We start from the raw sequence: 12,552 nt of genomic DNA, 5'->3' as shown, positions 1-12,552 counted from the left end.
CACACCTTAAAATATAACGAAGCCCAAGAATGCTCTAATTGTTTACTACTCATAATCATAAAAATTAGGTACAAAATTGCAAATGCCAAACATCACTGAAAATACATTTTCTTATAGGTTATTCATATTTTTGCAGAAATTATGTTAGTGTGCATCATGTGACCCTCCTCGGAACATTCTCTAAGTGAGACCAATAATAATATTCATCAAATCAAGTAGTATTATATTATATTATTATACCTGTATACTAATTTTCAAAATCGAATACTATTCACTTAATATTTATCAAAAGCGACACATTTTACGCTTTAATGACTTGCACGTTGTAGAATTTGGGGTGATATTTTGGGCTTGTTTGTGTGGGACTGCGACCCTGGGCTTAAGGCATAAAAAAATTTGAATTTGATTATTATTTTATTTTTATTTTTTTGTTGATATTTGAGTTTGATATTTACGTTTCCCTATAGTATTTTGTGTAACATTTCTTATTTATCCATGATTAATCTAACTACAGTACATGATATACGTATCAATAACTATTACCGTCTCATAATTCTGATGAAATCAAATACTTCACTTGTATAAGCACACCTACAGATACACCTCATACAATGCAAATCTCCCTATAATCACTTACTAGAAACATGGATAAATTTCCATGTTTTATCCCTATTTATATATAATAACTTCATTAAATTAACTATTAGCTCAATTTATCTATCAAATCCACCAGCTACAATATTCATAACAATCATCATCCCTTATGTTCAAATGTAGTCTTTTGTATCCAAGCACCAACGGTAGAAATCAGACCTTTTTGAGATTCCCAACAGTTCATCAGGACTCATCCTCTCTAGCTCGTTTTATCTCCATGACCCAAAGTTATTCTTGTTTTGCAGGTCCGTAGCAAGTGGATAATTTTCGTTTTATGAGGCTGCGATTTCATCATCCTATAAAGCCTCATCGTTGCAACACAATCGTTGTAAGGATCTTGTATGCCACTTTGTATATCATATCTATATAAAAAAACCTACCACTTTACTTCAAGCCTTTATTAAAAGGGTCCACCGAAAATTACCTGAGGTATGCTCTAGTAAGATACCTAAGCGAGTTGCTGAGTTTGCGAGTCTTCATTAAAGGCGGGTAGGTAGCGGCATCCCTGTATTCACAATAAGAAGGTGCTTACCTTATTTTAAGCGCAGGGTACTCCAATTCCAAGCATTTAAGATCATGATCCAAACCATGGCACAGAAAAGAATCCTCGATTTCCCACCTCTTGGGCGGATCTTCCATATTCCTTCACCGTTGCACATAAAATCCTGAATCTTTCTTTGGACATGCCTAAGTAGCCATTGCATCCCTAAGGTATTCTGGTCGAATGTGCGTCTCATATCTATGGAAAGTAAGAGCTTCTGTTAATAAAAGGTCATTGTATTATTCAAAATTTGTTTACTGAAATAAGAAACAGATACCTGTAATGTGTAACAGGAAGGTGTGGTTTGACGTAGGACCGGAATAATATATTTTCACATTCGTCCATGATGCAGACTTTTGCGCGGAGATCTAACAAACCATCACTACAACCACCAACCATTATCTGATTAACTCACACTTAGTCGAAAAATTGATAAGGTTACGAGATAGAAGATTTATTACGTTATCTCCACCAGAGGCGGATCCAGTGTATCAGGGAGGGGGGCGCCCGCCCCGGTGGATTTCGAAATTTTAGTGCAAATTTTTTCGGTTTTTCGATTTTGCCCCCCGTGGAATTTTTTTTTTTTTGCCCCAAACCCTTCATATTTTGCCCAAAAACCTCCAAATTTTGCTCAAAAAACTCTATATTTTGCCCAAAAAAAAAATTCCTACGTTTTAGAAAAAATTTCGCCCCCAGTGAAAAATTTTCCTGAATCCGCCACTGGTCTCCACTTAAAAGTTGGCATACAAGGGTTCGATCAAGTTTCATTTGCTAAAGATATTTAACCAAATATATCACAATCACGGTCCCCTTTCACATTCTGCTTTTGGCAGTGGCCTTGTAGAAGAAATTATCACATACTTTTTGTTTGAACTCTCCCGCCCATCTCTCCAAAAAATAAACCATCATCTCCTAGCCGGCGTTTTCCGGTGGTCCTTCTGTCTCCTTCATTCCCCCTTTTTTGTATCTTTTTTACCTCTGTTCGCCTATCTTGTCTCCTGCCGGCATCTTACCGTAGCACCGGTTTGACGTCGTTGGGTCCTCTCTTTGATCGGTCTTCGTCTTTATGTCTCTTCTCAGTTTGGCCATCGGAGTAGCTGTTGTCACCACCCAGTTGGTGGTGTTTACTCGATTGTTTCTGGCGATGGTTGATGGTCGGAGTGTTGTGCACGTCGTCGTGGTTTTGTTGCTTTTTGGGCTCCGTTTTTCGGTAGGGCTGTCCGGTTTGATCTAGGCGGTGATTTTCGTATGGAGATCGGGTTTCTGCTTTGACGGATCGTCGGGTTCTTTTGCGGTTAGGTTCCATATATGTGTCAGCTTCAGAGGGTGTGTTGGTCGGGATTCTGGTGGTGGTCAGTTTTTTTCCTTAAGGGTGATGGTCGTGGGATGTGCTTTGAAGTCGGTCGGAATCTTCTTTCAGACGGTATACCCGACGGTTCGTTAATTTTTTTTATCTTTGCTTGTTGCGTTGGCGGTCGACGATATCGTAGTCGTTGTTTATCTTGTTTACTAGTCAATTTTTAGGTTATCCAATGTTTGTATTTTTGTCATGTTTTGTTTCTAGTAAATGGTATTATCCGCCGCAACAGTGGAATAGTTTGTTTAGGTTACGTTTTATCACCTGTTTATCTATGTTTGCATTTCTTTTTGCATCAGTTGTACATCTTCGGTTTCATTATTTTAATATTATTCAATTTTTCCGAAAACAAAAACACGTACTATTTAGCATTAGAGCAAATAGTTATAGTTATATTAATTATTATTATTAACCAACTAATATACTGAATGTAATTTACTGTTCATGATGTCCTTTTCCATCAACCGTTTTTTACCGTTCAATCAAACGTAACATTAACCGACCCGTTAACCTTTTTTAAACCGATTAAAACTACCCCAGTGAAGCGCGGGCTCCGTATCCTTGTTAATGACTATGATCATAGAGTTTGTAGGTATGAGTAGTGGATTTCAATATTTTGTAAAATGTAAGAAAAGGACAACATACACTACATATATTGCCAATAACATGCTCACGAAGAGATTCATATGATCGACGACGTGCTTCACAGATCAAGCACATGGCTTATGATATAAGGTTCTCATGTGTTCCATTAGGGGCTCCTTTCTATTGAACTCCAATCTCTATAAGATCATTACTTACATACAAAATTGGCACCTTATACATTTATTTATTTTTTCCAAATCACGAACAAACACACAACAATCACGGACATAAAACCACCAAGTGGTTCAGCTAAACTACGTTGCACATAAACAAAAAAATGACCCTTACTTATACATTGCATTAAATCTTTCGTCTACTAACTCCTTCAAATTCTCATCAAATGTATCAACACATGTTTTCGCCATATGGTCAGGATACAACATAATTAATAAAGGACAATAGTTTCAAACAAAGAGTTCAAATTGTAAGCAGGTACTAACATGTCACATTCTCTAGATATGATGGCAGAAAGTGGAATGGAGATTGACTTTCAACAATTCATGGCCTCTGAAGGAGTAATAGTTGGAGTAATAGTAACAGGTCGGGATGATGTCTAATCCACTTGTTTACTCTAATTTCCAAGTCCATAATCTGAATTATGTCACCTAGAGCTCTCTTTTTTAAGCATGATAACTTCATAATACTTATGCCTATATCAATATAAAACAAAAACAAAATTGATCACCAGCTGTCAATAATGCAATTTTCAACACAAATTTGTTACGAACTAACTTGAAATGGCAGGAAATGTTACTTGTAACTAGAAGCTGCTGTATCAGAATGACAATCATTAGTTGTTAAGAACTTTCGCAGATCATTGCATGTTTCTTTCGAGTGATCATCAACATTAGTACCCATAAGGTGTACATAATTCCACAATACTTCACCTTTACCGGCAAAGAAAGTCTGTTTACCAAGACTATAAGACTTCCAGTTGTTGCTCAACGACCCTTTCTAAGCCCTCCTTCACAACAAATAGTGTGTTGCTATTTGAGATCCGCATACCGAATATAATAGTGATGTTTTTCTCAATAAGCTTTATTTTTTCATTTTTAGGTGTGTTCAAGGCATCAAAAATTACGATAAGACTGATATTTTTTGAAGGTGAGGAAAATGATGGTTGTTATTTAGTAGTTTTTTAGTTAGAAGATCGCCACCAAGGATTAATCACTTTAACATCATTTTTTTTACCTTTAGAAAATATCAAAGTCCTAGCAGTAATTTTAGATGCATTAAACACACTTAAAGGTGAAAAGATAAAGGTCACCGAAAAGAATATCACTAAATGCATTCGGTATAGTCTCCGAAGCAACAACACATTATTTAATATAGATGTGAAGTAGGACCTAAAGAGTCCGTCGAGCAACAAGTGATTAGATAAATACAATCTTGGTAAATGAAGTTTATGTGCTTGTAAAGGTGAATTATTATGGGATTGTGTAACCCATACAAGACCTAATATTGATAATCACTCAAAAGTAACGTGGAATGAGATGAAAGTTCTTAACAACTAATTATGGCCATTCTATTATAAAAGCTTGTAGGTGAAGCATGTAACATTTCCTCCAATTTAAAGTTGGTTCGTAATAGATTTGTGTTGAACATTACATTGTGTGACAACCAGTAACTAAATTTTGTTTTTGTTTTTGTTTTTGATAGATATGAGGTAGCAAATATTTTAAAGACATCATGGCTAGAGAGTGCTTTAGATGAGATAATTAAAATTCTGAACTTGACAATCAAGAAAAAAGTAGATCACACATCATCCATTAGGACGGCAAACTGTTATTGTTACTCTTTCAGAGACCATGCATTATTGAAAGCCAACATACATGCCGCTTCCAGCCATCATACCTATAGGAGGCGACATATTAATAACTGATTGTAATTTGAACTATTCATATGAAACTATTGTCTTTTGAAAAATTATGTTATATCCTAATCCTATGATGAAAAACAAGTGTTTTGATACATTTGATAAGAATTCAAAGAAATAAGGAGAGAAAATATTTGATGTAATGTATAAGGGCTCTTTTCATTAATGTGCAATGTTGTTTGATTAAACAGCTTGTGGTTTTATATCCATAATTGACAATTATGTGTTTGTTGATAATTTGAAAAATTAAATGCTTAAGGTGGTTATAATTGGAGTAATTATTGATCTTATAGTGATTGAAGTTCCACAATACGGAGGACTTCATATCACTCAATTATGAGCCTATGTGTTGAATTCGTGAAAAACTGTTGTCGGCTATTTGAATCTCTTCGTGATCATCATATAAGTACTATATAAGTGCATGTTGGCATTTCCTTAGATTTTACAAAGTGTTCAAATCTACTCCTCAAAACTACAACTTTATGATCATAATAAAAAAAATATAACTACTTGCTCCAATTCTAGATAGTTCATGCTTTTTTATGAAAAAAAAAAAAAACTTAATAACATTAAAATAGATTCGAAAATCAAAGTAAAACCGATGCAAAGGAAATTCAAACCTAACCAAACAAGCAAAATAACACATAAATCTAAACAAAAAATGTGTGCCGAATACCTAGCCCAATTAGCTATAATGGCAACAACGTCGGATCCGTCAAAAAAGAATTGAAGACGAGAAAGATGGAACGAGCGATACCAAAACACAATAAATCAAAACAAGCAAGATGTACAAGACACCGGCTAACTCATCGGACCTCCTGCCGAAAAACCGAAAAACAAGCAGGTATGCCAACCGAGGCAGCCAAAAAGATGATAAGAAACCCAGTATGAAAAGAAAAAAATAAAAAGGAAGGATCCAAGTTAATACTGTATCTAGCATGAGTACCTTTTTGTAAACTAACAAGAAGCTCAATACCAACCCATAACAAAAACAGTAAAACACAAAGTTGTTAATAGTGTATCTAGGATGAGTTCCTTTTCATATACCACCAAACCTGTTCAATACAACCCATAACAAAAACATTAAAACATAAAGTTGATAAAACTGAATCTGGCATGAGATCCTTTTCATATACGGAGTACTAAAAAGACAAACCCATAACAAGATGCTCAACACAAACCCATACCAAATACAGTACGGACCAGATCCAGCCAAGAAAGGAGAAAAACACGGCTTTTTTAAAAAGGAAGAACTATAAGAAAACCGGCACAAACTCCGGCAAAAACACGCCGGAAAAAACAAACCGACGCTCAAACCTGCCGGCCGAAGGAAAAGCTAAAACGACCCATAAAAAAACCGACCCAACTACACCACCAGTAACAGATCTCCATAAGGAGATCTCCACCTGTGAGCAATAAAGCAACAGAGAACAGAAAAGTCGCCGGCAATTAAAATGCGGCTGCCAAACCCAAAAACCAACGAGAAACGAAAAGGAAACAAGATAACTTACCCAATAACAACACCAACGCAAAATGAACGTGAGAAGAACGCGATTTTCGCCGCCTGCGCCAGAATCGGAAGGGAAAAGTTGGCCGGAATCATCAAATCGTCGGAGAAGCTCAAAAAACGGCAGATCTTAGAAAAAGGGTTAAAATAAAGTTAGAAAGAGAGTCATCGGACCCCCCCGGAGAGATGCCGAAGGCCGGAAGGCGGCAAAGATATTAGGGTTCAGGTTTGTTTTTAGTGAGAAGGATGAGGAAAAGTAGAGAGAGAGAGAGAGAGTTTGAGATAGGAAAACACTCCTCAATCATCTTTCTATTTAGCACGAGTTTTTTTTTTTTTTTCTTTTTTTTGACGTTTTAAAAGATAATTGAAGGTTGAGTTAAAAGGTAATGAAAATGGATAAAAGAAATAAATAAATCATAAACGAACATTTTTGCCGCGTTATCATTGACAAACGCTTTCACTATAAGCGTTTGCGGTGCGTTTGTTATGCTACATAGGCGTGGGTGAGAGCACAAACGTCGAGTTATTTGTGATCTTAGGTTAGTATCCGTTCTATAAATTTTCTATACTGTTTTTAAAAAGCTATTGCATAAATGATATATCATTATTGGTGTATATCATTATTAGTGAATTGATTTTGAGTCTAACATACAGATAAATATAAGATTATAGAGATATCCATGTTAATCAACATTTTATTAAGATAATGATTAATGAGCGTGTCGGAGTCGATTTTTAGCCCCATACGCCACCAACATGCCATTAACGCGCCTTGTTGGTAGGATCTGGTTCGGTGGGGTGCTAGTTAACGGCACGGAGATGATTTCGAGCGTGTTGGCTACGTGGAGGAATGTGATTGGCTGACATCCTTATTCAATATGTATTTAATGCATTCAATTTGTATTTCTAAATATCTAAGGAAATGAAGAAATTAATGGATTCTGGAACTTCTAGTGAAGAGAAAGAGAACAACGAAGAACAAATGTCCGTGAGATTAGGTTTTTGGTTTGGGATTTTGGGTTTTAAAAGCTAGTCTAGTTAAACTTAGCTCAGACCCGTTCTATTTTATTATTATATTATTACTTATTACTTATTACTTATATAAAAGCTACTAGTTCATTTTAACTAATCATATATTATTTTAATTTGTGTATTTTAATTACATAAATTTAATTAAAGTAATTAAATAAAATAAAATTAAAATGAACTAATTAAAAGGAAAAATGAAAAAGAAATAAAAAAACACTCACTCTATCCCCAACACGTCAACCATTTTGCCACCCCATTATTTTTCAGTTTATCAGCACGTGCAAACACGTCACTTTTACCCCATGACCATTAAAATAGTCTAACAAATAGAAACTTATTAGTGGATATATGAACTTTTAGTAGTAGTAAAAGTATGTCATAAGAGATACAATATCTAAAATATACGGTTTGCATACAGAAATTAACTTTTCGTGTTTAAATATTTATCCATTGGAACGTTTTATTTGACATATATGAGATGCATGTACATGACATTAGCATTGTCTGCTACATGTACAATTTATCATTTCTATGTTGTGATACACATGTTGTGTATCTTCTGTAACATTTCTTATTTATTGCCAATGGGGCTTTGCCTCATTGGTAACCATGCTTGCATGGTTTTCGAGGAGACCCGGGTTCGAGTCTCACCAGGGGGTTTTCCCCACCTGCCCGTTTGGATGGTGGCGGTTTCCTCCTGGTAAAGTGCGATGCGATGCGATCTAACCACTAACTGTGCGATGAAAACTAACATGCCTTTCAAAAAAAAAAAAAAAAAAACATTTCTTATTTATTCATGATTAATCTAACTACATGATATACGCATCAATAACTATTACGCCTCATAATTCTGATCAAATCAAATACTTCATTTGTAAAAGCACACATACAGATATAGCTCATACAATGCAAATCTCCCTATAATCACTTAGTAGAAACATGGATAAATTCCCATGTTTTATTCCTATTTATATTTATATATAATAATTTCATGAACTATTAGCTCAGTTTAACTATCAAATCCACCAGATACAATATTCATAACAAATTAACAATCATCCCTTATGATCAAATGTAGTCTTTTGTATCCAAGCACCAACAGTAGAAATCAGACCTTGAGATTGCCAACAGTTCATCAGGACTCATCCTCTCCAGCTCGTTTTGTCTCCATGACCCAAAGTTATTCTTGTTTTGTGGGTCAGTAGCAAGTGGATAGTTCTCATTTCTATGAGGCTGCGATTTCATCCTCCTGTAAAGCCTCATAGTTGCAACACAATCGTCGTAAGGATCTTGTATGCCACTTTGTATATCATATCTATATAAAAAAAAACTATCAGTTTACTTTAAGCCTTTATTAGTGGTACAAATAATTCAAAAGGGTCCGCCGAAAATTACCCGAGGTATGCTCTCGTAAGATACCTAAGCGAGTTGCTGAGTTTGCTAGTCTTCATTAAAGGCGGGTAAGTAGCCGTATCCCTGTAATCAAAATCATAAAATATCAGTCTCTTTCTATGTGTTTCGGATTGCTTATTTAATCGCTTAACGGCTTACCTTATTTTAACTACAGGGTACTCCAATTCCAAGCATTTAAGATCATGATCCAAACCGTGTCCCACAAGAATCAGCGCCTTTCCACCACGTGGGCGGATCTTCCATATCGCTTCACCGTTGCACAAAAAATCTTGAATCTTTCTTTGGACTTGCCTAAGTGGCATTGCTTCCCTGAGGTATTCTGGTCGAATGCCTGTTGTCTCATATCTGTTAAATTCAAGACCTTCTGTTAATATAAAATTATTGAAAATTTGTTTAGTGAAATATGAAAAAGATACCTGTAATGTGTAACAGGAAGGTGTGGTTTAACATAGGACCGGAATAATATGTTTTCATATTCGTCGATGATGCAAACTTTTGCACAAAGATCTAACGAACCGTCACTACCACCACCAACCATTTTGCATGCAAGTGCAACTGCCCTTGATTTCCCACTATCGATTCTCAAGTCATCTTGGATGCCTAAGTTAGCAAACCGGCTTAATAAACCCTGAAATAATAACATTCTCTAATTAACACACACTCTCTTAGTTGGAAAATTGATAAGTTTACGAGATAGAAGATTTATTACATTATTTCCACTTGATAGTTGGCATGTATTTCGGTGACTTCTGACAGAGTTGCGGCTGCTAAAGATATTTAAGCAAATATCACAACCATAGTCCCTGAACACCCTTTCACATTCTGCCTTTGGTAGTGGCCCTGAAGAAGATGAAATTTGAAAATGGTGTTATATCACTTAAGATTTAGCATTGGAGTTAATACAGTGTATATAGCTATACTAATTATTATGACCATACACTATATATATATATATATATATATATATATATATATATATATATATATATATATATATATATATATATATATATATATATATATATATATATATATAGATGTAAGAAAGGGACAACATAAACTGTTAGAAAAAGGGTATGAATTGACTGCCGGATTCGTTCTTGAATCGTGTAATCACTTTCTCTATAAAGTATTTCGACTCTACGATTGCATCGGTTGCACGAAATCTTTACAGGGATAAGACAAGAACGCAATCAGTGTTTTTGGCAATGAAATCACTGATCAAATTGTTAGAGAATATGTGTGTGTTTTCTGTTTTGTTCATTATGAAAGCAAAAACATATTCCTATATTTATAGGAAGTGAAAAGGTGCGAGTGAAAGGACGCAACCTTTCAATGTAAATATACAACCTTTCAATGAAAAGATGCAACTCTTCATTTATATCTCTTAGAAATAACATCACTCTTCAGGAAGATATGTAACTATTCATGGTTACCTTCCCATGAAAAGATATAATTTCCAATACCTTATTGAATTAACTCAGACGAGCGTGCACTCCACACTCTCCAAACTCGTCATTGAGCTTAATTCAATAAGCCTTTGCTTTCTAGTAAATCTCAATTAACTAAAATGATTGTTGATAACACTAAAATCACCAACATAAACTACATATAGTACCTATAAGATGCTCACGGAGGGATTCAAATGATCGACAACGTTTTCCACAAATTCCACACATGGGCTCATGAACCGAGTGATATGAGGTCCTCATGTGTTCCACTAGGTGCTCCTTTCTGTTGAACTGCCTATAGCATGCTGCACACTTATTTCTGGCCAAGATAACATGATATACGTAAGATACCCGTTTAGGTGGTCATATAGTTAACTACCTTGATTACATGTGCCAAGTGATCTTATTAGTACTATACATAATCATATATGCAAACGGTTAACAGATTATTATGTCAATGAAAGTGCTACATTCTTTGTTACTAATAGATGCATAATTAATAGCCGATATCTTTGTGTATTTTAGATAATTATTCTCTATTGTAACAAACTAGGAATAGATTGTGGTGCATATCTCATCCCAAAATAAAGGGAGACTTTGTTAGTTATCTTGATAAACAATCCATGTACACTGTATATATATTTGGCACATATCAATGAAAGAGGCAGGGATAATACTTTACAAAGAGGCAGGGATAATACTTTACAATAATGTTATGCTTGTTACCTTAGAGTATCTGAAGGATCCATTGTACTGTTAACTTTGATGACAGTAAACTGGAGTTCTTTCTTGTAGTTTATGAGTAGAAATGCAGAGGCTTGAGAAGGAAATGGAAGAATGTGTAAGCTATTTATAACCTGAAAAGATGTAGATTTAAAAAAAAAAAAAAAAAAAAAAAAAAAAAAAAAAAAAAAAAAACTTAACGGATCCAAATAGCAATCATTCTGTGCTGACTCATGGACTGGATCACAACTTAGTGAAGAAAGCATAGTTAGAATAAAAATAGTGGATACAACGTCAACAAGAGAAGTGAAAACGACTCGATTCCTTAAGAAGTGTTTGCGTTAGTGTGCACGAGTTTAGGTCTTAATCATGAATGTTTGACTGCATATACTTTATTCCAAGAACATACTTGATATTTAATCCAATGGGTCCATTCCAAATCTTATAGAATATTTGTACTCCTATTTTTATTCCTATGATGAATGATTGTTTCTTCTTACTTTATTCCATGTTTCCCCTAGTCTTCATTTATTGTCAGGTTGGTACTTTTACCCTTGCGCCTTGGGTTAGATACCATGTGCACGCACATATATAAAAGCCTGAACTTTATACTGTTGAGTAGCTATCCATACATATACGTACAACCACAAGTCACTTTGTTTCAATTCAAGTAATGGTGGATGGTACTAGCGTCCGATCACGGTTAAGTTGTGAGATATGTTATGCTTATAGCCCCAAAATGTGTTGTCTGATCAATAAGGTTAAGAGTTATGAACCCAATATCTCTCCTGTCCAAGATTGACATAGGAGTTGCGCGGGGTTGTTACAAACATACTAACATTAAGGATATATATTCTGATTCTTGAATTCATGTTACCTAGTTGATTAGTTATAAGTTGGCATGTGGGTTCTTTTATGTGAATCAATTAACTAGTCTTGGCTATAGATTTGGTCATAACTCTGTTCTTATTCGCGTGGATAACTAAACTTGTTTTTTCTTTAGTTAAAGGTTTAAGATGCTTGATAACACAGTAAAGGAGTACTAATGAATCAGTGCATGTGATAAATTAGGCAGTTGAAGCAGATTAAAGATAAGATCTTGGATCATGCCCAGGTTTAAATATCATCTATTTGTAAAGTGGCGATTCTAAAATCAAAATTTAAAGAAGTCTTATATAATTTGAGGTACTATAATATTTTTTCTTAAAGAATGGTTGTTTACTTCCAAAAAATAAGTAATTTTAAAATATATGAGATCGTATCTTTAAATTTAATAGTGTACTATAAGATAGGATTTGATTTGTATTTTGTAAAAACAGAATTCAATTTAGCGGGGTCCTAGGACCCCACCCCAAT

At 34.8% G+C, this 12,552-nt stretch overlaps 1 protein-coding gene and 1 long non-coding RNA gene across 9 annotated transcripts; both read right to left on the bottom strand.

Moving 5' to 3' along the window:
* Positions 1–522: 522 nt before the first annotated feature.
* On the bottom strand, positions 523–6,858 carry LOC139900005 (uncharacterized). Of its 7 annotated transcripts, none has more exons than XR_011777637.1 (4): positions 6,585–6,858; positions 1,473–6,479; positions 1,103–1,393; positions 523–1,016 (listed from the first exon to the last, which is right to left on the bottom strand). It is a non-coding gene; the product is annotated as an uncharacterized lncRNA (long non-coding RNA). The 7 variants fall into 7 exon arrangements; XR_011777634.1 differs by having other exon boundaries at positions 523–1,393; positions 1,473–1,577; positions 2,057–6,479; XR_011777631.1 differs by having other exon boundaries at positions 523–1,393; positions 1,473–3,847; positions 3,952–6,479.
* Positions 6,859–8,483: 1,625 nt separating this feature from the next.
* On the bottom strand, positions 8,484–11,276 carry LOC139896298 (RNA exonuclease 4-like). Of its 2 annotated transcripts, none has more exons than XM_071878894.1 (7): positions 11,200–11,276; positions 10,641–10,792; positions 9,732–9,862; positions 9,439–9,650; positions 9,161–9,367; positions 9,005–9,085; positions 8,484–8,924 (listed from the first exon to the last, which is right to left on the bottom strand). In XM_071878894.1, the coding sequence occupies exons 1-7, from the start codon at positions 11,220–11,222 to the stop codon at positions 8,678–8,680; spliced, it is 1,053 nt and encodes a 350-aa protein (XP_071734995.1). In that variant the 5' UTR covers positions 11,223–11,276; the 3' UTR covers positions 8,484–8,677. The 2 variants fall into 2 exon arrangements, with proteins under 2 accessions (XP_071734995.1, XP_071734996.1); XM_071878895.1 differs by having other exon boundaries at positions 8,484–8,858.
* Between the last annotated feature and the right edge of the window lie 1,276 nt (positions 11,277–12,552).

The sequence above is a fragment of the Rutidosis leptorrhynchoides genome, chromosome 3 (assembly GCF_046630445.1).
Source record: "Rutidosis leptorrhynchoides isolate AG116_Rl617_1_P2 chromosome 3, CSIRO_AGI_Rlap_v1, whole genome shotgun sequence".
Taxonomy (NCBI): Eukaryota; Viridiplantae; Streptophyta; class Magnoliopsida; order Asterales; family Asteraceae; genus Rutidosis; species Rutidosis leptorrhynchoides.
Note: the sequence above shows the minus strand (reverse complement) of the source record. Positions and strands in the feature narration are given on the sequence as shown.

What these genes read in the sequence shown, in the direction of transcription:
- LOC139896298 (XM_071878894.1), bottom strand. Translation starts at nt 11,222, where the DNA reads ATGGATCCTTCAGATACTCTAAG. An exon ending in CCTCCGTGAGCATCTTATAG is followed by an intron (nt 9,863 to 10,640) that starts GTACTATATGTA and finishes CATCTTCTTCAG; the next exon opens with GGCCACTACCAAAGGCAGAA. An exon ending in CTTACGAGAGCATACCTCGG is followed by an intron (nt 8,925 to 9,004) that starts GTAATTTTCGGC and finishes TTTTTTATATAG; the next exon opens with ATATGATATACAAAGTGGCA.